The sequence below is a fragment of the Falco biarmicus genome, chromosome 17 (assembly GCF_023638135.1).
Source record: "Falco biarmicus isolate bFalBia1 chromosome 17, bFalBia1.pri, whole genome shotgun sequence".
Lineage (NCBI taxonomy): Eukaryota > Metazoa > Chordata > Aves > Falconiformes > Falconidae > Falco > Falco biarmicus.
The window spans coordinates 5,616,907-5,642,950 of NC_079304.1; the positions used below are offsets into that span (position 1 = coordinate 5,616,907).

The 26,044-nt window shown below is 50.8% G+C and overlaps 2 protein-coding genes, 1 long non-coding RNA gene, 1 pseudogene and 1 gene segment (V, D, J or C); 2 read left to right on the plus strand and 3 right to left on the minus strand.

The window, feature by feature from the left end:
- LOC130160304 (T cell receptor alpha chain MC.7.G5-like) overlaps nucleotides 1–26,044 on the minus strand; it is a 27,097-nt gene continuing 1,053 nt past the window's right edge. Inside the window, exons 3-8 of the mRNA XM_056362679.1 lie at nucleotides 23,239–23,254; nucleotides 4,719–4,763; nucleotides 2,433–2,696; nucleotides 1,743–1,805; nucleotides 1,284–1,400; nucleotides 1–663 (exon numbers count right to left, since the gene is read on the minus strand). Of these exons, the coding sequence (XP_056218654.1) occupies nucleotides 1,285–1,400; nucleotides 1,743–1,805; nucleotides 2,433–2,696; nucleotides 4,719–4,763; nucleotides 23,239–23,254 (504 nt within the window). The 3' untranslated portion in view covers nucleotides 1–663; nucleotide 1,284. The remainder of the gene's footprint in view (nucleotides 664–1,283; nucleotides 1,401–1,742; nucleotides 1,806–2,432; nucleotides 2,697–4,718; nucleotides 4,764–23,238; nucleotides 23,255–26,044) is intronic.
- LOC130160301 (Ig heavy chain V region 914-like) lies at nucleotides 13,215–14,190 on the minus strand. The segment is given in 2 exon segments: nucleotides 13,215–13,566; nucleotides 14,060–14,190. Coding segments are annotated over 2 exon segments (399 nt in total).
- Nucleotides 14,555–17,025, plus strand: LOC130160302 (feather keratin Cos1-1/Cos1-3/Cos2-1-like). Its single transcript, XM_056362676.1, has one exon. The coding sequence runs from the start codon at nucleotides 16,604–16,606 to the stop codon at nucleotides 16,907–16,909; it is 306 nt and encodes a 101-aa protein (XP_056218651.1). The 5' UTR covers nucleotides 14,555–16,603; the 3' UTR covers nucleotides 16,910–17,025.
- Nucleotides 18,534–20,733, minus strand: LOC130160306 (uncharacterized). The gene is made up of 2 exons (XR_008825983.1): nucleotides 20,601–20,733; nucleotides 18,534–19,206 (listed from the first exon to the last, which is right to left on the minus strand). It is a non-coding gene; the product is annotated as an uncharacterized LOC130160306 (long non-coding RNA).
- LOC130160298 (feather keratin Cos1-2-like) lies at nucleotides 20,476–25,370 on the plus strand (annotated as a pseudogene).

Consider the following 26,044-nt stretch of genomic DNA (forward strand, 5'->3'; position numbering starts at 1 on the left):
TTTTGGCTTAGTAAAACTTTATTTGGGTTACTACTACAGTAACCTAAAATGCATGTGCCATACACTTTGCAGAAGAAATGTAGGTTTAATAAAGAAATGCTTCTATGGTTGAACTTTATCTGGTTGAATTTAATCACTTCAGATCCAACACAGGTCTTCTCATCTACACTAGAAACTTGCTGTCATTAAAGCTATCTAAAAACCATTAAAGCTATAAATAGCACGTACTGTGCCTTAATTCCCTCAGCAGTAATACATCAGTGCTACAGACAGTAATGCAACATGCCTGCAAAAGGTGTTTTAAGAGGGTTGTGTATCTACAGTGAGGATTGGATTTTTCAAAACTATAGAAGCAGGCTGGGTAATTCCATGCAAAGGCTGGGAGAGTGGGGAAATCAATTTCTGCTCAGCAGGGGGATGAGGAAGAATACACCCTCCTCAGTTCACAGAGAAAAAGAAGCAGCAGAAGCAGTTACAACTCTTAAAACTAAATGAACTCGCTATGCAGGATTCAGCAGTCTGAAATGGCTCAAGGGGAAGGTGCCCTGTTGTGTTCCGTGGTTGTTGCCAGCGGATTTGACGTTGGCTGTGCAACCTGTTGTGCCGCTGCTACACGCTCTCTCCTGCTGTTCTGCACATTGCTGTTGCCTGGCTTCCCCCTGTCTGGAAGAGCAAAGTGTGTTTTAAACTACATTTAATGCAGTGGGGTCTACATGCCACTGTCTGAGAGCTGTCAGATCAAGACAGGTAGAGTCAAAAAATTTAGGCTGGACTATCTTTTGTGCCTCTTTGGATACCTTAATTTAAAAATCCTCTCCGCTCCTCTCTTTCCTCCCACCACTTCACATGTTTGTGTTTCAGAAGCCTTGCTTTTGAACCCTTATTTGTCTTAATTTTTCTCCAGCCTTTGTGCTCTGCCACTTGCAGAAGTCAATGAGAGACCTCTTCGGCACTCCTGGTGATAGCCAAGCTGCTTAAAGCAGGTTTGCTGCAAAGAAAATGTGGGGAACAGCTGCCAAGAACTGAGCTTTTGATGGAGAAAGGGGCTGTTTTCTCTGTGGTTTGGAAGAGAGGGTGGGAGGTTTTTTAGTTGTTTTATGTTGGGGTTTGGTTTTTTTGGACATCATCGTTGTTTTTTCCCCCAGAAACCTACAGGAGGTATCTAAAGGAGACAGGCAGGTGGGTATCATTGCTTGTGGGGTTAGAGAAGGACACAAAGGCAGGTAGTCATTCCTGATATGTGCTTCCAGTATTTCTACAGATCAAGCTACACGCTTCCTTACCTCAGAAAAGAAACAGCTTGATAGTCATGAGCGTATTGAGGGCGATGCTTTTTGCCAACAGGACTCTCAAACCCAGCACAGCCACAGACAGCGTGTTGGCTTTCTCCACTTTGGTATCTGCTCAGTGACAGAGAAAAGACGGGTGAGATCATGCTCTAGATTTGGATGTTGTGGTACTGGCAGAAAGTGGAAAACCCCCACAGGTGATAGTTTCAGGTGAAGAAACAGCAGGGAAGGAAAAGGTGGTAGAGACACACGGCAGCGACAGGGGGGAGGATTCTGTCTAGACTGGATTTTGCTTTCTGTGGCTCGCCTGTTGCTAAACTAGCTGCCTTGAAAAAGCAGGTTGTGTTTGATGAATACATTGTATGCTGATCCCTCTGCCCCCGAGAAAACACATTTCCATGCATTTATCCCCAGCACAGCACTGTAACTTCACAGCCTGTTTGGGTAACTAACCTGGAGCCAAGGTGTCTGCGGTGTTGCAAACCTTCCCTGTTCCTGGTTCGTCAGCCTCCTTTTCTGTAGCATGATAAAGAAAAGGCATTATAAACTATACCCAAACTTCAAAAGGGATTAAACAAAATGTTTATATGACCCTTCCTGTAGGAACATGTGGGCAGTACAGTCTGAGGCTTAGGTGACCAGTCACTACTTCTAACATTAATTAGAGAAGAAAATTCCTCCACGGAACTGCAGGAAGCAAAAGAATTCCTGACCTGTTTTGTTTTTACTATTTGAATGAGCTTCATGATGACAAAAAAGCCCCCAAATTACAAAAAGTGGTTTGGGAAAAAAACCACCACTCACAAACACACTACCACTTTAACTTTTTAGAAAGGCTATTTCAGTTGTGCTCTAGCAGGTTTGCTGCTATGTGGTGAAGTATTTAGTCATAAGTAAATGTACATTTAAAAAAAAAGATTGTGTCTTCCCCCCAAAAAAACCCCAACTAACTCCAAGTTGTTACACAGTTAAGACCGTTTATCTCAGATGCTTTTAAATGTCTTACAGCTCTGCCTGCTTAAGTACCACATGTCTTTCCCATTTCTGCTTGCTACCCAGGGCAATGCTTTCTAGCAGGAGAAAAGCAAGTGCTAGGAGACACCGCCTCCAGAAACCAGTTGCAGCTGTACCACAAAATTGTACCTGGTGTAATAGTTCTGCCGTAGAATTTGGCCGTGCAGGTCACCTCTGTGCCATTTGCCATGCTGACCACCTTAATGGCATCGTACAACCCTTCTGATGTCAAGATGGATGTACTCTGTTCATATACAACCTCATTAGGGGACATTTCCAAGCTGATGTTCTTTGGAGAGAAATTCCTTGCCAAACAAGCTGCTTTCCCAGTGCTATCTTCTAGTTTCTTTGATTTCAACATGATGACTTGTGGGACAGAAGGTTCTCGATTGTCTGTAAAAAGGGACATTGGGCATGGTTTAATGTTATTGCAAGCTTGTCTGAGTGCTAAGTCACCTAAAGTTCATATAGACTCCAGCTGTGGCTAATTCCTAGCATTATCAATGACTAACTCCCTTTTTCGTCATTATTTCTTGCTGCTGCTTCCAAAAGATCACATCAAAGACAGAAAGAGTGTATGAGAGTAGGTTTTTTTGTAGGAGCTTTAATTCCACAGGATTCTAAGCTTCCTGATGCCAAAGCTTGTGCCTATATGTGAATTATATTATCTCTTACTGTCAAACATAATCTTAAAGTCTTTGTGCAGCTTTGAAAATGTCATCCTATCCTTAGCTAGAAAAGAGAAATCATTGAACAGCATGGAAACTTCACTCAGCTGAAGTTTCACAGAATTTTGTCAGAGAGCATACCTAGGCAGGAAAACCAGAGAAAGAATAATTTAAAGCATTCAGGTACAGGAGAAGACAAGGCTAATACCTTTCTTTTGTGAAATGAATTGTTCCCTAACCCAAGTTGCGGGTAACTCAGTGAAGATGTTTTAGAAATTGGAGTAATGTACTGTAAAAGTGTCCTTAAACCAAGAATACCTGTTGACTCAACCAGCCACATGCTACTTTCAGCTGATGAAAAACAAGTATGTTCCTGTCAGCAGAAGAACCAACACACTAAGCTTTTTGAAAAAGATGTATAAGACCCTTTATGTGAGAAATGAGTATCATATCAGCGTTCCTGTAAACGTCTAAAATGGCAATACCATTCCTCAGTCTTCCACCTGCCAGCTCTTAGACTGTGTTTTGTTGGTTGTTTTTTCTTGCCAAATTCTACTGTTCTCTATGGTTTATTTTACCTATTTTTTGTATTATTATTTTTTTTTTTACAAATATAATCTTTAAACCAATGTAGACTGGTGTTAAAATAATGGAATCCAGCAGTTTCTTCTGGTCCTACACTTACAGCAGGACTTGCTGGTTGGAAAGAATAGATCTTTCTTCAGAATGATAACTTTGTATTCCTGTGTCCCTTTGGAATTGGAAGTGGACTTAAATTGTTCCAAAATAGATATTTATTCACATGAAAGATATCCTACAGACCTGGACAGCTATTAGGCAGCACCTAAGGGAGCCCCTTGCCCTTCTGGAATGAGAGCAGGATATTTTAGCTATGTAAAATTACATGGGACATTTTTGCACCACTTTAAAGACATGCAGACCTCTGAAAGCATCGTAACAAGTCTTAAGTTATGCACCTGGATGTTTAGTAGAACAAACATCAATCTAACAAACTCCCCTGCTGCCCCAACACGCACACTCTCACAGGGAAGCTCGGGGTGACATCCACCCTTTTTCTACATCGTGAAATTCCAAATAAAGATAGGAAGAACTAAGGCTTTTTATGATCCCTGCTCACCACATCTGCATTTTCAAAGTCTGGGCAACTTGGTAGCCAACTTCCATTCATTCTAAGTGGTCTTGGAGATGAAGCAGTTGTAAAAATTTAAGCCCAAGGATATTTAACCTTCTTCTTCCTCTGTCTCCATGCCAGTGGAATTACTTACCGGTGACACTATGAGTGTAGTGCCAGTGTCAAAACCTAACTTCTCACACCAGTGAGCTAAAGATCTGTCTCAAAACACTTCACTGGCAGCTGGTCACTGAGCTGTGCGTTCCTGCTCCAAACGAGGCAGTGGACATCCACTGGAGGACAGGATACTTCACTGTAAATTGGGGCCAGAGCACTACATTATATTATAACGTGTTAAACTTAAATAGTGCACCCTGGGTGTTTGGGGATCATGGGGTAATGGTGATACACAGAGTTAGCCCGGTTGTTCCTGTAAAGCTTTCTTAAGCAGATACAAGCTGAGGATTCAGCTTGAAAACCTGGCCAAAGGGAGTGCACTCTAGGGATTACAGCAGCAGAAAATTCTTACAGTGAACCCAAACCATTAGATTCCTTTGCCCTCCACCCCTCCCCTAATTTGAACATAATTTTTAGAAAGAAAACAATGGTACTTACTTTGTTCAACTGTGAGAGTGGTGCCACTTCCAAATACGAGCTTGTCTGTTCACACACTGCTAATACCTACTCCAATAAATAACTTTCCTCATGGTTTTCAGAAGTGTTGTAAAAACAGGAGATGAAAAGCCAGATATTTGTCCTAATTATCAACATGTGCAACTCCATGAGGGTATCCAGAGCCAGATTCTCTTCCAAAACTGGAAAGGGAAAACCAATAATTGAATAGTTCAGTGATTGCAAATAACTTGATTGCATACAGACTTTCCAAGTTGTCCCATCTTTTAGAAACCCTGTGAGCAATGTATTTCCAGGATAAATAAGAAACACGAAATGAATGTTGTATTTGTCTCCTTAGTCATTTCAGTCACCCATCTCCTTTCTTCCCCAAAATACATTGCCTTTTTTCCTTCTTTAGGTTTTTGTACAGGGCCCTGTGTTGTTTACATCATTGTGCTACCCCACCCCGAACACGGTGATATATTTCCTTATAAAAACTGTCTCTTCCTTCTTTTTCACTACAAAGAATTTTGGATTATACAGGCAGTCACATGACTTCTCGAGTGGTTTTTGAGCCAACATACCACATGAAGAAACATGGTATGGCTTTCAAAGAAGGGTCTAAAATAATACCAGAAAGGTTGAATTATAAGTGAAAACTTGGGAATTACACAACAACTCTGAAAAGTCTTATGGAGTTAAGCTGAATAGAAAGCAGGAAAAAAAATATCAGTAATTTTAGTGCTATCTCAAAGTATTTATGAAAATTCTTCTGGGCTGCAGGAAGCTGCCTGCTTTTTCACCTTGAATTTGGTTTCAGTGCTCAGGAGCATGAGGAATGTGCCTCACCTGGGCTCTTAGAATTGGTGTTTGGGGGTTATTTGGTGCCTTAGAAAGTCTTTGTGCCTTTTTAAGTAAGATGAGTAAGCAGGCAAAGTGATTGGTCTTTGTTAGGTAGAGGCACTGTACTCATGGAAGTGGCTACTAACGAGCAAAGGAGTTGTTGCAGATTGATCAAATCCTTCATGATGATCAGCTTCCGCATCATTAGCGCTATCTAGACCTTGATGGCAAGAGATGGACTCAATCTCAGAGACTCTGCAGCTTTAAGAGCCCACTCCTCCCTTTTCTAACATGGGAGAGGCATGTTGAGTCTGTGCCCATCAGGATGGGGAATGGAGCTTCCCCTGATGATAAAGGCTGGGAGCTCGTGACTTCTGGCACAAAGAAGAAGATGATCTCATTGGCAATACGGAGAAGTGGTGGGGGAGCTCGCATGGCTGAAATGCACGGTGTAGTGCAAGTTAGCACGCATTGCCTGGGTTCCTCTCCAGCACGGCCCAGATCTTCCTCGGTGGCCTGGCTGCAGAGCTGTGGGAGCAGGAGGTGCAGCGGGATAGCTTACAGAAGTGCTGCAGTGGATGGAGCCAGGCTGAGTAGGGAATACAGGTGGGGAAGGGGAGGAGAAGGAATCACCCTCTCTGTGAGGGAGCAGCTGAAACGCACGTTTTGTGGTGTACAATGAGCCAGCTGATAGCGAATGGGTCAGGATCAGAGGGCAGATCAGCGTGGGTGACACTGCGGTGGGTGGCTACTACAGATCACTGGACCAGGAAGAAACTTCTTCAGACACCTTGAAGAAGCTTCATGTTCACTGGTCCTGGTCCTCGTTGGCTACCTGAACCATGCCGAGTGTCTGTTGCGGGACAGCACAGCAGGGCACAATCAGTCCAGTAGTTTTCTGGAGTGGACTGATGAAAACTTCTTGCACAAGTGACTGATGAGGTGGACCTCCTACTTGCAAACGAAGAAGAATTGGTGGTAGATGTGAAGGTGAGGGACAGCCTTGGCTGCAGCGATCATGCAGTGTTTGAGCTCAGGATCCAGAGAACAGGGAGCAATGCACAAAACACGACTGCAAATTTGGGCTCTCAGGGATCTTCTTGGAAGAATCCCATGGGTTATGGTTCTGGACACAGAAAGGGTCTAGGAAAGCTGCCTGACTTTCAGAGATTAGCTCCTTCAAGCTTGAGAATGGTTCACCCTGACAAAGCAGTAAGTCAAACAAAGGTGACAGAAGGCCAAAATTATGAATGAGGGGCTCCTGAATAAACTCATAAATTATAAATACAAAGGAACCATATGTAATTCAAAGTCCTTCTGATGTCTACTAGCTGGGAGATTACTAGTGGGAAGTATTCTTTCTAGTCTCCTTGTTTTTTATGCACCTGCTGCTAGACACTTGGATATGAAGTTATAGGATCTTTGTTCTTACCAAAAACTGTGACGAAATCTATCTCCTCTGTGCTCTGAGACAAATAGAACACAGTGCTAAGCTTAAATGGAAACACCTAAATACAGTGAGTTAATCCCCACTGGCTGAACCTGAGCTGACTTTCAGATGTCTAAAATGATGTGCTTGCAAAATCCAAGATGTGGCCTTGAATGTTGAGGAAACTGTTCTTGCATAGAAAGGTCTTCCTGCAGAGTCAGTCTGGGAATCAAATTTGTGTATGTGCATATGGTTGTCTGAGGAAAAAGAGCCTCTGTAGGGCACCACGTTTCCATCTTCAGGAGAAGTCAGTGAGTGAGAGAATTTGTGTGGAGTGGCTCAGTCTTTTTCAGTTACTGTGGTACGTATTTCCCACAGTGGTAGACAGTTGTACAAAAAACACTGGCGTTTTTCAGTGGCCGGTGATGTGTCCCCATTCATGTCCTTTGAAGAGCTGGTTTTTATTTTCCTCTTCCTCTATACTGTTCTACTTCTGCAATCTACACTGTTCCAGAGAGGCTGCAGTACACTAAAACTATCATCAGCATTGCTTTTTTTGGCAGATAGCATACTATTAATCTCTCACTAAAATATTATCCATACTTGTCAGAAAGCAATATTGTTCCTTTTGAATTGTTACAGCTGTTCTCACTTAAAGGACTCCATTACCAGTTTCTCTTAAGAAACATCAAGAGAGTTATGGTGAAATATTTTAAAGAATATCTGGGGACCAGCTGCCCCAGTCTTACTAATTTTCAATTTAGTTTCATTCTACAACTTTTTCTGGACCTTCAAGTATTTATGTTCTCAAGGTCTGTTTTAATGCCAAATAAAAAATCAGTCCATGTTTATGAAACGTTCGATAGTTTTTCTGGTTTAGCTGGTAGTGATTTAATGGACTCTGGTTTGCCTTGATGTGCTAAAGTTGCTTATTTACTCAGGTATTTGATTTTGAATAAGTCTTGTCTGAATGCTATTTTCATAAGGGTCTTGGAAGCTTTTTCCTGATTATACGCATCATTTTTTTCCTCAGTTTCTTTAATCTTGTGAACCAGATTATTTGACCACTGGCTTGGCTATGCTTTGGACTTTTACTTATATGTGCCTTTGGCTGAGTTTGAAAGCAGGGAACACCTAGTTATGGTTGAGTAAAGTTAGCTTTTAATTTTATTTTTATCTTACCTTAATGATTTTGATTAAAGGTTGCCTGGAATAGTGAGGCAGTTTTGGAATACCCAAACCCAGTTCTAAGACACAAAAGGAAATAGCATTATTTCATCCTGTTCACAAATCTGCGTGGTTCCATGCTGTATTACTCTGTACGTTTATTTGCATTATTGTTACCAAGCACAAAGGTGTATTTCTCATTTTTAATCACTGTTTTTGACACCAGTGCTGCTATATTTTCCATTGTTAACATGGGCACGTTCACCTGCTGTTCCCTTTAGTGTGTCACGTTGTTTTCTCCTTCTTGCCCCACTCTTCCAGGAAAGCTGAGTGGCCAATATGCTACTTTCAGTCTCCTGAACTGCTGGCAGGACAAAAGAAAAAGCTCTAAATACCTCCTGCAACAGGCCTGGGTACACACAGGTGCCCCTCCTACACCCTTTGCTTGCTGCCAAATCTTTCCAGAGCAGTGAGACCACCCCGTGCTTGTCAACAAGATCTTGGATGCAGTTAAACAGCCTTTTTTCCATTTGGGTGGCCACAGAAACACACCTGCTCTTCACAGCCTGCTGCAAGCCACACGCTTGGATTTGTTCAGTGTAAAAGTTGAGTTCTGCCTTTGTTTTTTCTTCTTCTGTCCTGGTGCAACCCCTCAAAAAATCGCAGGAGGTGCTCCAATGCTGCCAGTGATGTGTTAGAGAGAGTGTTTAGGCTTTCCAAGGTGATGCTGAAGACCTGTCCTCGAGTTCTGGTTCAGAGGAAACAAGAAGAAAGGGAGTCCCACTTTCCTCCAGAAAATTGTCCTAGGCAGATGAAGATAGGTTTTGGAGGGGAACTAGCAGGTGGTGTGTGCATGCATGGTTCTTGGTATTCCTTCAGCCCTTGCTGAAAGGCCTACCCTGCTTCTTTCCAGAAGAAACTAACCTGGCCCTTCCAGCATAATCCTTCTTGACCCCCCTCAAAACCTCCATTTGTATTTTAACACCATTTCCTCTTTTTGAGAACAGCTCACTCTGAGCCTAGCTCCCAGCATGTCCACCTGAATGCATCACACCTTTGTAGGAGACTGTGTCCATGACTTTTATTGGCAAGGGAAGCTGCTTCTGGGACATGACGGTCAAGAAGGTGACTTTTCTCTTCAAGGATGCAGTGGGCTTTATGTTCTTCTGCGGACAGAACCATCCCACTCAACCTTTCTTCCATGACAGAAATGTTACTGGTCATGGATTCCCTGGAGACACTAAAGGTGATCTTAGGAAACTAGATTTTTAAGACCAAAAAGTAAGTCACAACCTTCACTATGGAGAGGACAACTAAAAGCAGTGATTTAAAAAGAGATCTATAGTACCTGCCTGGGGAAGTCCCTAGGCTGCTGACACCTACAACAAAGGAGGGTGGTTAACAGAAGAGATAACGTAGCATTTGCTTTGTGTTTATAGTTTTTGAAAGACATCTGACATTGTCCTGACAGGCAGTCTACTGTGTTGGGTACTGCCCTACTGGGAACTGACAGAAGCAAAACTTGTTTCCAAAGGTGAAGAGGTTTCGGAGTGAGTGGCACTGTGGGTGAGAGATGTGGGAAGGTGTCTGGCAGAAAGGGTAGAACGGAAGGGGACAGAACCAACTACAGCATCTCTCTCAGCATCAAACATTTGAAAGCTGTCTACAACTCCCAGGGAGCAGCACTGTAGGCTCAGAGCTGGAACCCTGGCAGGAGATCTATGGTAGAGCTCAGACAGGTTTCCTGCCCCCTGGAAACAACACAGAAGTGGCGGGCAGAGTCCCTGGGGCGCAGGGCAGGCAGGGACAGAGACGACCTGGATTGGGAAGTGGCCCAACCCTCCACTGCTGCTCTGTAATCTGTAGCACCAAATGACCAGCGGACACCCGCTTGAGATGGTGCCCAACGGTACCACCAAATTGTGCAACTCTTGAACTTGAAGCCAGACACATGGCAGGAGAGCAGCACTGAACAGTTACGAGCTGGCTCCAGCCCCCTTCCCCATCTCCCTGTGCTGCTTGGAGTGGGGAAGAGGTAGACGAATCGGGAACAAAGGAGTGAAGTTCACCCTGTGAAGAAGGAATGGGGGATGATTTCTTGTTTTTGTTGTTTCTCATCTTCCTACTCTTTTTTTTGATTAGCAACATATTCCTTTTCCCCAAGCCTTTTTCTCTGTGATTTGGAAGCCATCTACCTGTCTTTACTTTGACTTGTGAATTTTTCATCTGCTTTTCTCCCCCCATTCCATTGTGGAAGGAGGATGATAGAGCAGCTTGATGGGCATCTGGCAGCCACCAAAGGTTAACCCACCAGCGTGAAGGTGGCTAATGGTGTCCTGGGTGGCACCAGGAGTGTTTCCAGTAGGTCAAGAAGCCCCATCTCCACCAGATCACTGATAAAGATATTAAACAAACCTGGCCCAAATACTCGGGCTGGGGGAACACCACTTGTGTATGGCCTGCCACCAGCTGGACCTACCTCCATTTACTAGCGCTCTTTGGGCCTGGCCATCCAGCCAGGTCTTTGTTTAGGAAAGAGTACGCCCATCCACGCTAGGAGCAGCCCAGAGGGGACCAAGGGAAGGTGAGAGGTGTTGCAGGCAGGCAGAGTGGTCATGCTGGCTGAGTGACAAGGAATATACTGAACATGCTCTGCAAAATAAGTCACCGCTTTTGGGATTCAGGAGAAGGAAAGGGGTGGTGCACAGAAAGCAGCTCCTGCTGAAAAGCCAGGACCACTGATGGCCTCCCTCCCCATGGGATCACCCCTGAGCTGCCCCAGCACCCCATCATCCCCCACAGCTTCTGCACCCTGGGCCGGGCTCCAGCAGGTTTTTGTCAAAGCTGCGCTGGTTTTCCTGTCTCCGTGTCCACCGAGCAGTAGTAGCGGGCAGAGTCCTGGGGGCGCAGGGCACGCAGGGACAGAGATGACTCGGACCGGGAATCATCCTGGGATGCCACGGCCCGACCCTCCACTGCTGCCCCGAACCAGGTTGATGAATCAAATGACCAGATAGTGGACACCCACTCGAGATGGCCACCGGGTGCCTGACGGTACCACCAAATTCCATAATCCTTGAACGTGAAGCCAGATCCACGGCAGGAGAGCAGCACTGAACCCCCGGGGGGTTGCAGCCCCCCACCGGACTCCACCAGCCTTATCTGTGCCCAGACCCCTGTGGATGGAGAGCGCGGGCAGCCGGGCAGGGGGTGCCCAGGGCCCAGGGCTGTTCCCTGGTGCCCCCCTGCTCTGGCCCAGTGACAGCCGCCCCCTGCCCTGGCAAAGCCCCACACCCGGGGCAATGGCCCCCTGCCCTCCTCGGGCTGAGCCTGCCTGCTCCCTGCACTCCGGCCCCAGCCCGAAAGACTCCTTCTTCTCCTTCTCCTTCTTCTCCTTCTCTGCCTCTCCTTCTTCTTCTCCTTCTCCCTCTCTTTCCTGCCCCTCACATTCTCATTCTCACTCCTCTCCCTCTCCCTTCTCCCTTTCTCTCTCCTGCCCTGTCTCCCTTCTCCCTGTGAACACCCCTGAGCTGCCCCAGCACCCCATCATCCCCCACAGCTTCTGCACCCTGGGCCGGGCTCCAGCAGGTTTTTGTCAAAGCTGCGCTGGTTTTCCTGTCTCCGTGTCCACCGAGCAGTAGTAGCGGGCAGAGTCCTGGGGGCGCAGGGCACGCAGGGACAGAGATGACTCGGACCGGGAATCATCCCGGGATGCCACAGCCCGACCCTCCACTGCTGCCCCGAACCAGCTTGATGAGTCAAACCCAACAGTGGACACCCACTCGAGATGGCCACCGGGTGCCTGACGGTACCACCGAATTGCATAATCCTTGAACGTGAAGCCAGATCCATGGCAGGAGAGCAGCACTGAGCCCCCGGGGGGTTGCACCCCCCCACCGGACTCCACCAGCCTTCTCTGTGCCCAGACCCCTGTGGATGGAGAGCGCGGGCAGCCGGGCAGGGGGTGCCCAGGGCCGTTCCCTGGTGCCCCCCTGCTCTGGCCCAGTGACAGCCGCCCCCTGCCCTGGCAAAGCCCCACACCCGGGGCAATGGCCCCCTGCCCTCCTTGGGCTGAGCCTGCCTGCTCCCTGCACTCCGGCCCCAGCCCGAAAGACTCCTTCTTCTCCTTCTCCTTCTCCTTCTTCTCCTTCTCTGCCTCTCCTTCTCCTTCTCCCTCTCCCTCTCTTTCCTGCCCCTCACATTCTCATTCTCACTCCTCTCCCTCTCCCTTCTCCCTTTCTCTCTCCTGCCCTGTCTCCCCTCTCCCTGAGAACACCCCTGAGCTGCCCCAGCACCCCATCATCCCCCACAGCTTCTGCACCCTGGGCCGGGCTCCAGCAGGTTTTTGTCAAAGCTGCGCTGGTTTTCCTGTCTCCGTGTCCACCGAGCAGTAGTAGCGGGCAGAGTCCTGGGGGCGCAGGGCACGCAGGGACAGAGATGACTCGGACCGGGAATCATCCCGGGATGCCACGGCCCGACCCTCCACTGCTGCCCCGAACCAGCTTGATGAGCCAAGCCAGACAGTGGACACCCACTCGAGATGGCCACCGGGTGCCTGACGGTACCACCGAATTGCATAATCCTTGAACTCGAAGCCAGATCCACGGCAGGAGAGCAGCACTGAGCCCCCGGGGGGTTGCAGCCCCCCGCCGGACTCCACCAGCCTTATCTGTGCCCAGACCCCTGTGGATGGAGAGCGCAGGCAGCCGGGCAGGGGGTGCCCAGGGCCCTTGGCTGTTCCCTGGTGCCCCCCTGCTCTGGCCCAGTGACAGCCGCCCCCTGCCCTGGCAAAGCCCCACACCCGGGGCAATGGCCCCCTGCCCTCCTCGGGCTGAGCCTGCCTGCTCCCTGCACTCTGGCCCCAGCCCGAAAGACTCCTTCTTCTCCTTCTCCTTCTCCCTCTTCTGCTGCTTTCCTGCCCCTCACATTCTCATTCTCACTCCTCTCCCTCTCCCTTCTCCCTTTCTCTCTCCTGCCCTGTCTCCCTTCTCCCTGTGAACTCCCCTGAGCTGCCCCAGCACCCCATCATCCCCCACAGCTTCTGCACCCTGGGCCGGGCTCCAGCAGGTTTTTGTCACAGCTGCACTGGTTTTCCTGTCTCTGTGTCCACCGAGCAGTAGTAGCGGGCAGAGTCCTGGGGGCGCAGGGCACGCAGGGACAGAGATGACTTGGACCGGGAATCATCCCGGGATGCCACGGCCCGACCCTCCACTGCTGCCCCGAACCAGGTTGATGAGTCAAACCCAACAGTGGACACCCACTCGAGATGGCCACCGGGTGCCTGACGGTACCACAAAATTGCATAATCCTTGAACTTGAAGCCAGATCCACGGCAGGAGAGCAGCACTGAGCCCCCGGGGGGTTGCAGCCCCCCGCCGGACTCCACCAGCCTTATCTGTGCCCAGACCCCTGTGGATGGAGAGCGCGGGCAGCCGGGCAGGGGGTGCCCAGGGCCCAGGGCTGTTCCCTGGTGCCCCCCTGCTCTGGCCCAGTGACAGCCGCCCCCTGCCCTGGCAAAGCCCCACACCCGGGGCAATGGCCCCCTGCCCTCCTCGGGCTGAGCCTGCCTGCTCCCTGCACTCTGGCCCCAGCCTGAAAGCCTCCTTCTTCTCCTCCTTCTCCTTCTTCTCCTTCTCTGCCTCTCCTTCTTCTTCATGCTCTGCCTCTCCTTCTCCCTCTTCCTCCCCTTCTCCTTCTCCCTCTCCTGCTGCTTATTCCTCCTCTGCCTCTGTCCCCTCTCTTCCCTCTCTTGCCCCACCTCCCCTCTCCCTGCTCTCCCTCTCGCTCTCACTCCTCTCCCTCTTTCCCCTCTCCACCTCTTCTCCCCTCTGGCTCCTCTTTCCTCTCCCTCTCACCTCCCGCCCCAGCCCCGGGCTCGCTGCCCTCCCTGCTCGGCCCTCACCTGCCCGCCCCGCGGCCCAGGCCCAGGCCCAGGCCAGCAGCCACGGCCCCAGCGCGGGCACCATCCTGCCCAGCCGCGCCGGGCCCGGGCAGCTCCGGAGGAGCCGAGGGGGGCCGCGCCCCGCCCCACCGCGCCCCACCCAGCTCCGGGCCCGCCCCCCCGCCCCGCCGCGCCCCGCCCCGCCCCGCTCCGGGCCCGCCCCGCCGCCCCGCCCCGCCGCCCCGCCGCCCCGCCGCCCCGCGTGCCCGTGCCCGGGGCCGCCCGTGCCCGCTGCGGGTGCTGCGCGCCGCTGGGGGTTCGGGGCAGCGCGGCCCCGGGGGCTCGGGCGGCGCCGGGCGCTGCTCTCCGCCGAGGGCACCGGCCTCCTCCTGGTCCGGCCTCTGCGGTGCTGGGGGCGGCTGCTCAGTGTGTCTCCGGGCGGGAGGGGGGCGGTGCGGGGGAGGAAAGGGCACTGGCGAGGGGGGAGGGGGGAGCAAGGCGGAAGGAAAGGCACTGGCGAGGGGGAAGGAAAGGCATTTCGACGAGTGAACGTACAGATCCCTGGAGGAGGCGGCAGAAGTCCCATGCCAATGCGTTGGCCCCGTGTGGCAGGGCAGGGTGGGCTGGTGGGGGCACCTGCGGCCCCGTCCCCAGCGCAGCTCTACACCTGCGCCAGACGTAAGGGCAGGGCAGGGGCTCCCCATCCGCTGCTGGCAGCCGGGAAGGAAAGGGACTGAGGCTGGGATGGAGTGGGAGGAAAATCCTGGTGTTTGGAGCCGGAGAAGGGCCGAGGAGCAGCCCTGGCATTGGGAACAGCTGCGCCTCGGCAGCACCTTTCTGTCTCTCCAGCCTCCTGACACATCTGCAGCTTTTGCTGCATTTCTCACCTTGGTGGGTACTTTGCATGCAATGGAGAGAGCAGCCTTATCTGCTGTGCATCTAATTCTGCACTAATGCACTCCTCTGTCCGTCAAGGGTACCAGGTGAGGTTGGCCTTGTAAATCTCAGACCTTCACCTGAAATCTCCCCAGGTGGTGAACATCCCCTGGACAAAGCAGCCGCTGTTCTTGGAGGACTGGGCAGTGCCCACAAGGTACCTAGGCTCACTGCTACCGGTGAGCAGCACCAGAAGAAGGAGCGATTTCAGTGCAAGGAGGTGATGGTACAGGTGACTGTGACACACTACCCAACTGATGGGAGCAACTTGAGAGATACAATGGGAAGGGCCTGGTTTGGTGCAGTGCCTGTGGGAGGGTAACAAGGTACCCATGCTTCCTCCTTTGGACAAAAGTGCGAAGTCCTGCATCTGGGGAGGTACAACTCCATGCACCAGTATGTGCTGGGGCCCACCCAGCTGTAAAGGAGCTTTGCAGAGAATGACCTGGGTTGTCTTGCTGGACAATGAGCTAGCAATGTCCCCTTGCCCCAAACAAGCTGCTCATAAAGCAAACTCCATTCTTTAGGACTCTAGTACTTGGGCCAAGCGCTGTGTCTTAGGCTGGTGAGGAACTGCTGAGAGAGGTGACTTCCAGCTACGCTGAGGCACTCCAAATACCTTCACACTGAATTAAACTAAGAATCCCAACTGGTGTCAAACCATCCTTGTTGGGGCCTGAAATCAGCAGCAGTGGAGCATGAGCTTTGCAGGGGCAGAAAAAGGAGGACTGAGATACCAAAGGTTGCATTTCAGTGCCTGTGCTATGGGGAGTTCTTTGCCAGGTTTGTTCTGTTGCTGTTCAGTTGCACTCAGGGTCCTTCTGGCTCTGGCTGTTCTGTGGAGCTCATGATCAGAGCAGTGGAGACTGTTCCTGCTATGACCGGCAAATTTCCTCATGAGGAGTGACACACAAGGATGTGCAAACATGCACGTGCTCATGCACACCAGTGTAGAATCATGCAAAGGAACCTGCCCTAGAAATTCTGAGGCCTTTCATCCCAGTGCTCAGAAGACTTCATTGGGGCATGGGCATGGCACAAACCTGGAAATGAAAAGGCAGCAGTGTTCGAAACCAGATCACCACCCATATCATTAGCTGTGATGGTTTGCATTTGAGATGAGCTTGTCAGAAAATTGTTACCTCTGCAAAGGGTGCCTCTGGTCCTGCAGCAATGAAGGGCAGGTATAAAAGGCAGCCCAAGCCCGTGCTGTCTCATCCACTTCTCTTGCCTCCTTCTCCTCGGGAACCAGGTAAGTCTGAAGCCCCTTCTCCTCCTCTGCCAAAGATCTCTGCTCGATGGACACCTTAGCTGATATTGGCTATGTCCTGTGCTGTGGTTTGGATCTTCTTGTCTTGACAGAGGGAAGCGGGTGGAAGGTCTGCTTAGAGAGAGTCTGGGATGTGGCCGAGGGAGCTTTTGCTTTACAAATTGGGAGAGAGACTCACTGGGGCAGGCTGCTCGTTATAGAGCGATGAAGACTACATGCGTCTCCTGGCTGAGCCTCCAGCTCCCCACTCAGTAGTAGCCTTGTCTCCCCTGTGACAGGGTAACCAGGCTGCTTCTCACTTAGTGTTTTGCTCTATTTCCTCACTGCTTGCCTCCAAGTTGCACTTCCACCCTCAAGACATGTCCTGCTACAGCCCGTGCATGCCCTGCCGGCCCTGCGGCCCGACTCCGCTGGCCAACAGCTGCAACGAGCCCTGTGTCAGGCAGTGCCAGAACTCCACCGTCGTCATCGAGCCCCCTGCTGTGGTGGTGACCCTGCCCGGCCCCATCCTCAGCTCCTTCCCGCAGAACACCGTTGTGGGCTCCTCCACCTCCGCTGCCGTTGGCAGCATCCTCAGCTGTGAGGGAGTGCCCATCAACTCCGGGGGCTTTGACCTCTCCTGCATCACCAGCCGCTACTGTGGCAGAAGGTGTCCCCCATGCTAAAGCTGCTGGGAAAGCTCCATGGAGACACCTTGAAGAACACAGAACATGGTGCTGGGCAAAGGATCAAGATTTTCAATGTGCTTGCAGTATTGTTGAATGGCTTTGCCTTTCTTTACCTTTTCCTTTTTTGCTTCGGTTCCCCTTGGCAACAAGGTCCCACCTGGGCCAGCCTGGTGGGAACCATCTGTCTCCTCTCCCTCTCTGGGCAGGCAGACAGACGTCATGCAGGAACTTCTCCATGGCCAAAAAGCACAGACTCTTGGGTGCCCCTGGTGCTCTAGGACTTATGTCCTCCGCTTGGAGTGATCTGGTTTCTCTCTTTTGACTTATTAAAGTTCTGCTGCATTGAGGTGTGGCCTCCATGTCGTCCTTCCTTCTGTGGGCACTCACCAAGCTGCCAAAGGAAAAGGGTGCTGCTCTGGGGTGGAAGGGGGTGAGGGCACAAGGAGGCCCTTCTCCATTCACAAGGACTGGGAAGTTGGGACACTTGGCAGTGGCTCCTCTTTTGGGCACCATCCCATGGAGCTGAGGAAGTCATCCCTGGCTGCTGTGCTGCCAGTGACCGTCAGGCCTTGCCGTGCTGTGTCTCTGCTCACAAATGCCCAGGAAGGCAGGAGGCCCTGAGGGGTCAGCAGCCTCAGCTCTTGAGGAAGGGTTTTCCTCTTGCTACAGCTGGAGCTGCTCTGGGGTAGCATGGGGTGGGTGTGGGGCACCAGAAGATGATTTACTTTGCCGAATGGCAAGAGTCATAAAGCAGGGAATAGCCCTTGGGATGGCCCATAGCTGCTGCTTCACCTCCCACTCTGCTCCAACACCCAGCCTAAGGGTCATGACCAGCATGCATGGGCAGAAATTGGTTTATAAGGGCATTTCCTATGCATCTCTGAAGCCCTTTTTCTCTAGTCATACTGTTAATAACCATCATCAACAGCAGCACGATTGGACTTCCTAACCCTGCTGTACTGAACCTTGTAATAAGCCGAAGGTACCTCAGGTCTTTTGCAATGATGATCCCATCCATCTGCAATTGCCTTGTAGAAGAGACAGTGATGGCCTTTTGAGTAAGCCCTTTTGCCAAAGCACTGCCAGACCACTGCTACTGGCTCTTGGCACGACCCCTGGTTTGCCTGCCCAACAAAGCTGATCTTGGAAAGGTAGGAAAGGGACAAAGGATCCATGCAGGTTTTACACTTCAAACTAAGGGCACTGCTGCCAGAGGCTGGCTGTCCTTTTCAATGGAGATTTAAATCATGCTGCAGCTCCCCCATGCAGAAGACAGGCACTGAGCTGTCTTGAGCTGTGCTTCCCATTGCACTGCTGCGGCCTGGTTCTGTGCCCCATGTGTCTTCACTGACATGGGAGGCCACTAGAAAGGGTCACCAGGCAGAGCAGTGGCTGTTCTTTACATGGTTCTTACTCCCCTGCTCAGCCCCTTGATTTACACCCTAAGAAATGAGGATATGAAAGCTGCTCTGAGCAGGTTCAAGAGCCAGGTGTCCACCAAGCTGTTCTATCAATGCTCCTCCATCAACAGGACAGGGGGAGAAAAATATGGTGAAAAGCTCGTGGGTCAAGATAAGGACAGGAAGGTTGCTTACCAATTACTGTCATGGGCAAAAGAGACTCAACTTTGGGAAATTTATTTTTTGCCAGTGATCTGTAAGAGAGTAGGATAGTGAAAAACAAAACTAAAACTACTTCACCCCACCCTTCCCTTCTTCTCAGGCTCAATTTTATTCCTAAATCTTCTACATTTTTCCCCCAAACAGTGCAGGGCAATGGGGAATGGGGCTTGCAGTCAGTTCAAAATGCTTTATCTCTTCCACTTCTTCATCCCCATGCTCTTCCCTTGCCCCAGGGTAGGGTCCCTTCCGTGGGAGACAGTCCTCGACAGCCTTCTCCAAATGGGTCCTTCCCATGGGCTGCCATTCTTCATAAACTGCTCTAGCATGGCTTCTTTCCATGGGCTGTAGCCCTTCAAGAACAGACTGTTCCAGTGTGGGTCCCCCCTGGCACCAGAGGTCCTGCTACAAAACCTTCTCCTTCATGGGCTCCTCTCCATGGCCCACAGTTTCTGTCAGGAATCTGCTCCCTCTTGGCATCTCCACAGGCTGCAGCTTCCATCAAGGTTTCTCCATCTGCTGCAGCATGAGGTCCTCCATGGTTTGCAGGGTGACAAGCTTTGGCCAGCAGCAGGACCATCTTGGAGCTGACTGCTGCAGGCTTTGTCTGACGTGGGGGCAGCCCCTGGCATCTTATCACAAAAGCCATCCCTGCAGCCCCTCCACTACCAAAACCTGAGGTGAAACCAATACGCTGTCATTACCCTTGCATTATTACATGCAAAAACTCTTTTGCGCCTGGGCAGCTTGGCTGCAGGACAGAGCCAGGCAGCTCATGGCGAACAGCCGAGGCTGCAGCTCCCGCTTGCTACAGGCAATTACACCACCCGCACCTGCAGGCAGAACACCAGAAGAAAAAAAGCCAGCCTGTCAATTAAAACCGGGCAAAAAATAAAAAGAATGCATGTACATTCACAGGGTAGCCAAAGCATTTTGTCAGCTGCTCTGTAAATTAGTGTTGCTCCTGCATTTCTTTGCCTTTAGAAGAGAGGGTGTCTACCTTGAAGTGAGTCTCGAGACAGGTTCACTGCTGCCTCACTTCTGATGGCCCAGTCTCAGTGTCTGTAGCCCAAGGGGAGTCTGGCTTGTCCCAGACATACACCCTTCCGCTGCCACATGAGCGTTCACTGTGGCACCGCTCCCTTTGCAAGGGCAGGGGCTGGTCCCAGTCCCTTGAGGAGATCACCAAGGTCAGTTGGGAGCTTCTGACACTGAGGGATATTTTTTCTTGCAATAAGAATTCCCTTGTAATATGGGAATTCTCTGGGGGGCTGCAGCAATGGGGCTGTTCTCCAGCTTTTATATTATCCTTCACACATAGACTTGAGACATGGAGAGGCTGAATGTCTGGAAGGGCCATGAAAACCTCCACTCTGCTGTTGTTTGCCCTATGTGAAAACAGCTGAGTAAACCACTGCCAAACCTTTGATTTCACTAAAGCTGAGGGAGCTGGCCATTAACTGATTCCTTGCTGTAGGGTCTGAAGGACTTGCCTAGAGTGGTCTGGAGGGGCTGAGAGCTGGTGTTGGGAGTCCTGGGTCTCAGTGGTGTGTAAACACCATCATGCTCATGTACAAATTCTTTTGGCTGTGTTCCTGGGTGTGTTCGCATGCGTATGTGTGTGCTTGTGGTAATGCACATGCAAACATGGGTGTGCACAAATGTTGTCTGTGCGTGTGCGTAGGCAACTGTATCCACAGGCGTGTATGTGTTTTAGCATTTACACATGCCTTCACGCAAGAGAGCACGAATGTGTGTGACTGGTCTACATATATGTAGGAAAAGCATGCATCTAATTAGCCTCAAGGGGTACAATAAAAATTTGCCACCAGCACACATATTTGTGTGTGTGCCTGCCTTGGAATGTGAGTACCTCTGTGTGTACACGGTTCTTTGTGTGTGCACCTATGAGGGTATGCCAAAGGTCTTGCTAAAGTCAAGGTGGACCCCAGCCAGTGCCCCTCTCCTTCCCCACAGTGCCAGACACCTTCTCACAGAAAGCAATGAGGTTGGTGAGCATGCTTTGCCCTCAGTAAACCCATGTGAGCTCTTCCCAGTCACATTCTTACCTTTTATCAGTTTAGGAATGGCTTCTGAGAGTATTTGCTCCATCGTCATTCCAGGAAATGAGCAGGGCCTGTCCAGTTGGTTCCTTGAACACCCTAGGATGCGTTCCAAGCTCTGTGCGTTGCCTAAGAGAGCTGTTTAGTCTTTCTTGGGTGTCCCTTACCAGACTCCTCCAGCACGTGAGATGAGTCCCCTGCCCACGCTGGCATGTTTTGCACGGGAAATGCTGGGGTCTCTCATCCTGTCACGCCAAAGATGCCTTGAGCGGGGAATGTGCCCAGGAAATGGAAAGGCAGCAATTCCGGAAGCCAGGACACGGCCCACAGCATTAGCTGGGATGCTTTGCATTCAAGATGAGCTTGTCAGAAAATAATCACCTCCACAAGGGATGCCTCTGGCAGCCTGGGGCACTGAAGGTCCATGATAAAAGCCAGCCCAGCTCCTCGCTCCCTCATCCACTTCTCTTGCCTCCTTCTCCCTGGGAGTCAGGTGAGTCTCAAGCCCCTTCTCCTTCTCTGCTGTCTCTCAAAGCTCTCACCTCAGCGGACCTCTCAGCTGGTGCCGACTTTGTTCTGTGCCAGGTCTAGGGGCTGCTTGTCATGGGGAGGGAAGTGGGGAGAAGGTTAGGCATGGAGGGAGGCTAGGACTGTCCTGAAGTGGCTTCTGGTCACAGGGGTTAGGCAGTAGCCACATAGGTCCTGGTGGCTCTTTTTGGGCCCTGGCAGGATGAGGCCAAGGAACCCTCATACATCGCTGCACAGCCTCCTCCTCCGGCCCTGCATGTTCTTTGGCTCCCCCATGGTTTGGTGACAGGCTGCTCCTCATGCATCCCCATGTTTTGCTTCCTCCCTGCCCTCTCTCCCAGGTGCACCTCCAGCCCCAAGACATGTCCTGCTGTGACCAGTGCCAGCCCTGCCAGCCCTGCCAGCCCTGCCAGCCCTGCGGCCCGACCCCGCTGGCCAGCAGCTGCAATGAGCCCTGTTGCAGGCAGTGCCAGAGCTCCACCATCGTCATCCAGCCTTCTCCAGTGGTGGTGACCCTGCCCGGCCCCATCCTCAGCTCCTTCCCGCAGAACACCGCCGTGGGCTCCTCCACCTCCGCTGCCGTTGGCAGCATCCTCAGCTGTGAGGGAGTGCCCATCAACTCCGGGGGCTTTGACCTCTCCTGCATCACCAGCCGCTACTGCGGCAGCAGATGTCGCCCCTGCTAAAGGTGCTGGCAACGGCCTTGGATAAGGACTCCCAGGAACCCAGAAACACGATGCTGGACAAAGGATCAAACTTTGTGCCATTGTTTTAAGAGCAGCTGATCATCTCAGGCTTGTCCTGCAAGGGCAGCCTGAAATGTGTCACCCTGGGCTCTCTGAAAACATGGCCAACGTCTACCTTTCCTCTCTTCCACTTGGACTTTTTCTCTCTCTTCTTTCTTGTCTTGTGCCCTGAGAAAGCAGCCTGGAATGACCTGCCAGCCTGTCTCCTCTTGTGGGGCTGGTTGATAGGAAAAGTGAAATTCTTGGCTGTTCCTGTTCCTCCTCAGACTGAGGGCCTCCACTTGGAGTGACCTCATTTCCTTCTTTAAACTCATTAAAAAATTCCTGCAACTGTGTCTGTGCCCTTTAGGTGGTCTTTCATCTGCATGTTGACTGGTGAAGAAAGCCATTGCATGTGAAGGGAATCAGGTAGGGGCACAGGGGGACCTTTCATCCTAGTTACTCTAGGATGTAACCCTAGGTACAAGCAAGAGTGGTCTGCTTCTTTGGGGGGAGCTGTGCTGGGCAAGGAGGCTCAGAAAAAGTTGTCAAAGAGTGGCAGAAACTGGGAATGGGTAAATAGCCTTGGGGATGTTTTTCCCAAGAAAAAATATGTTTGTGCTGCCCTAGTTTACCTCGGAACACTTCCATATTTCTCCAATACCATGGATGCACATTATCAGGCCCTTTCTGAACAACATGGCTGGAGTCCTCAAGAGTCTCCAGGGGCTTTTACACCTCTGTCTTGTTTTCTTCTGGGAAAGCAGGAGTTACTTTTCCACTTTTCTGGTTGCTCTGCTTCTGCTGTGCCAAGTACTTTTGAAGAGTGGCCATGTACCTCTTAGCTCTCTCATAGGCCACCAGACTGGGTTTCTAGAGAATGCCCCTCATTTCAGCATCCGAAGAGTAGACTGCACCAGGTAAGGGCAGCACCCATACTTGTCCGAGCTAAGTTACAGGCACCAGGTAATTTTTTTTCATACAGTTCATCGCTGCTTTACCAAAAGCCCTGTAATGAGCAGAAGAGCAAAACTGAAGTTCTTCACAGATTTCATAAAAGGGTATTTCCTGATACAGCATTTGCCAGGAACTGTAACACCACAAAATACTCTCAGGCATAACAGACAGCAAGCAGTTGGCATTTGTCAGTTGGCGAGCAGTTGCAAGTGAGCCAGCTGTGCAGCGTAAAGCAGGTGAAAGGGAGATTTTGTCTGGGATTCAGCAGCTTGAAGAGCCCCAGACCCCAGGTGCCATGGGGAAGCAGGCAGTGTCTCCCCCTAGTACTAAGGTAAGGACAACCTCTGGGCTAGGTGAGGGATAGAATAGAATAGAATGCAGCAGAGTAGAACAGAACAGAACGTTACAGCTGGAAGGAAGGGACCTGCAGTGACCACCTAGTCCAACTGCCTGACCACTGCAGGGCTGAACAAAAATTGAAGCATGGTGCTAAAGGCATTGTCCAAAAGCCTCGTAACCACTGACAGGCACAGGGCATCGACTGCCTCTCCAGGAAGCCTGTTCCAGTGTTTGACCACTCTGCAAAGAAATGCTTCTGAATATCATCTGAACCTCCCCTGATGCAGCTCTGAACCATTGCCATGTGCCCTCTCCCTGGAACCCAGGAGAAGAGCTCAGCACCTCCCTCTCTACTCCCCCTCCTCAGGGAGCCGTAGAGAGCAATGAGGTTGCCCCTCAGCCTCCTTTTCTCCAAACCAGACAAACCCGGCGCTCACCCACTCCTCACAGGGCATACCTTACTGCCTTTTAACCAGCCTTGCTGCCTTCCTCTGGGGGCATTCAAATAATCAACATCCTTTCTGTGTGACTGCTCTCTAGACACTCCTCTCCCAATTTATACCTGTGTCTGGTGTTACTCCATCCCAGGTGCAGAGTGCAGCATTTGAACTTGTTAAATTTCTTACCATTACTAACTGTCCAGTGCTCCTATTTATCCAGAGACCCCTGCAAGGCCTCTTGTCTCTCGAGATGCTCAACAGCAGCTCCCAGTCCGGTATCATCAGCAAACTGGCTAACGGTGCATTCAAGTCCTCTATCCAGATCATCAATACAAATACTAAACAGGATTGGCCCTGGAATGTGAGCCCTGAGGAACACCGCTGGCAGCCGGTTGCCAGCCAGATGTAGCCCCATTCACTACAACCCGTCAAGCCCTGCCGTTCAGCCAGTTCTTCACCCGGTGCACCACATACCTGCTCATCTCCCTGTCGGTCAACTTGTCCACCAGGATGCTGTGAGAGCAGTATTAAAAGCCTTACTAAAAGCCAGAAAAACTGCAGCCATCACCTTCCCTTCATCCACTAGGTAGGTGACCTTATCACAGAAGGGTATCAAATTAGTTAGGCAGGACTTTCCCTTTATGGAGCCATGTTGGCTGTGCCTGGTGATTGCGTTGGTCTCTAAATACCTTTCAGCAGCAGCCAGTATGATCTTCTCCATAACTTTCCCAGGCACTGAGATTAGACTAACAGGCCCTTACAGTGGCCTCTGATGAACTTGCTGAGGTGTGCAAGTCCCTGAAGATGCTGAAAGGCTCCTGTCCCCAGAGAAAGTGAGTCTTTTGGGTACGGGCTCTGGGGGCAAACCCCATGTTGAGCTCAGTGTGTGGAGTGTCTCCCTGCAACACCTGCAGCAGTGCTAAGCCATGACATTCATGTTCCAGGACACCCGAGATATTACAAACATGAAGGAAAAGGGAAAGATAGGCAAATGAGCGGTTTTGATGCAATGTGGTTGTAAAACCACACTCAGGACACGTGAAATGTAATTCTGGAAAGAGCCAGTTCATGTTTCCAATATTCCAAAATATTTATTCTTTGCTCTTCCAGATGTACTATATTTCCTACAAGACCTCTCTGATGTCTTTACGTACATGCAGTCCAGCACGAATTCCACCTCCAGGTGGGATCTGAATGATACCTTTCTTACCCATCCAGGTGGGAATGGGCTTCTCATCCATCTTCCTTGTACCTCACAGAGACACTTTTCTCCAGATGCCTCACTCCCTTTGTCTCCTCTTTCCCTCTGGCCCATGTCACCTTTGGACATATTCCCCACTCCCTCTCTTCCAAAAGACCTGAAAATGTCTTTGTCACCTCAGAAGGCCTTGCTGCCAACAGCCTCTGTGTCATGGCCTACTGAGGTGACATCACTCCAGTAGTTAGACCACATTGGCCTGTCACCACGGCTGCTTTTGTCAGCTTCCCCCACAGCCTCCCCTCTCCAGGGCCAGCAATCTGCTTTTCAATCCCAGAACTGTAGCCACCAGCATCTTTCTATCAGGCAGAGAACTCACAGGGTCTCAGGGATGTGGGGACTCCTCTCAGCCAGGCACTGGTGAGTCCCCAGAGCTGGAGAAGGGATATGTGAAAAGCAGGGGGGATAGCTCAAGGGGTTCAACAGAGAATCTTGTCCAGTGTCTGGCTGATGGGTCTTGCTCACCTGTGGAGGCTTTTGCTAATCCCCAGATGCAGAGCTAGGAAGACATTTTTGCTCCTTTGGCTTCTTTGGCCAGGAGGGAAAGCCACAGAAGCAGTCACGTCTCCTACCAAGAGCCCCCTCCTCTAACACTGGTCATTGGTGGACGCTGAAGAAAGAGTAAGAGTTGGACAAGCGTCTGGGATACTTCTCCTGAACACTCACTGCCGTGTCGCCCTCTGCTTCAGCATCTCAGGGGTGTTCCTGAGTCTGATCTGGCAATGCACCCTTGTGTCAAGGAAGGCCAACAGCATCCTGGACTGCAGTAGGACGTGAGTTGCCAGCAGGAAAAGGGACCTGATCCTTCCTTTTTAGTCAGTGCTGGTGAGGCCACCTCTGGAGTGCTGGGTCCAGTTCTGGGCTCCCCAGCACAATCTATTGGAGCAAGCCCAGGAAAATGGCGCATCTTTCCTATGGGGACTGGCTGAGGGGATGGCAGTGTTCATCCCGGGGAAGAGAAGGCTCGGGAGGACCTTGGCTATGAGTGCAGATACCTGATGGGAGGGGATGAAGAAGAGATTCTTCCGAGTCAGGTGTGCACACACTGCCAGAAGGAGAAGAAATTGTTAAAAGTGCTCAGAGCAAGGAAAGGCACCAAACTGTGACCCTTCCAGTGTGCAGGTTTGCAAGGGCCAAGGGGAAGGCTGTCAGCGTGGCAGCCAGGGCGCAGCTGGGCTTCTCACAGCCCTCCAAGGCAGGAGG

Excerpts from the sequence above, each read along its gene's own strand:
- LOC130160302 (XM_056362676.1), top strand. The coding sequence starts at position 16,604 with ATGTCCTGCTACAGCCCGTGCATGCCCTGCCGGCCCTGCGGCCCGACT.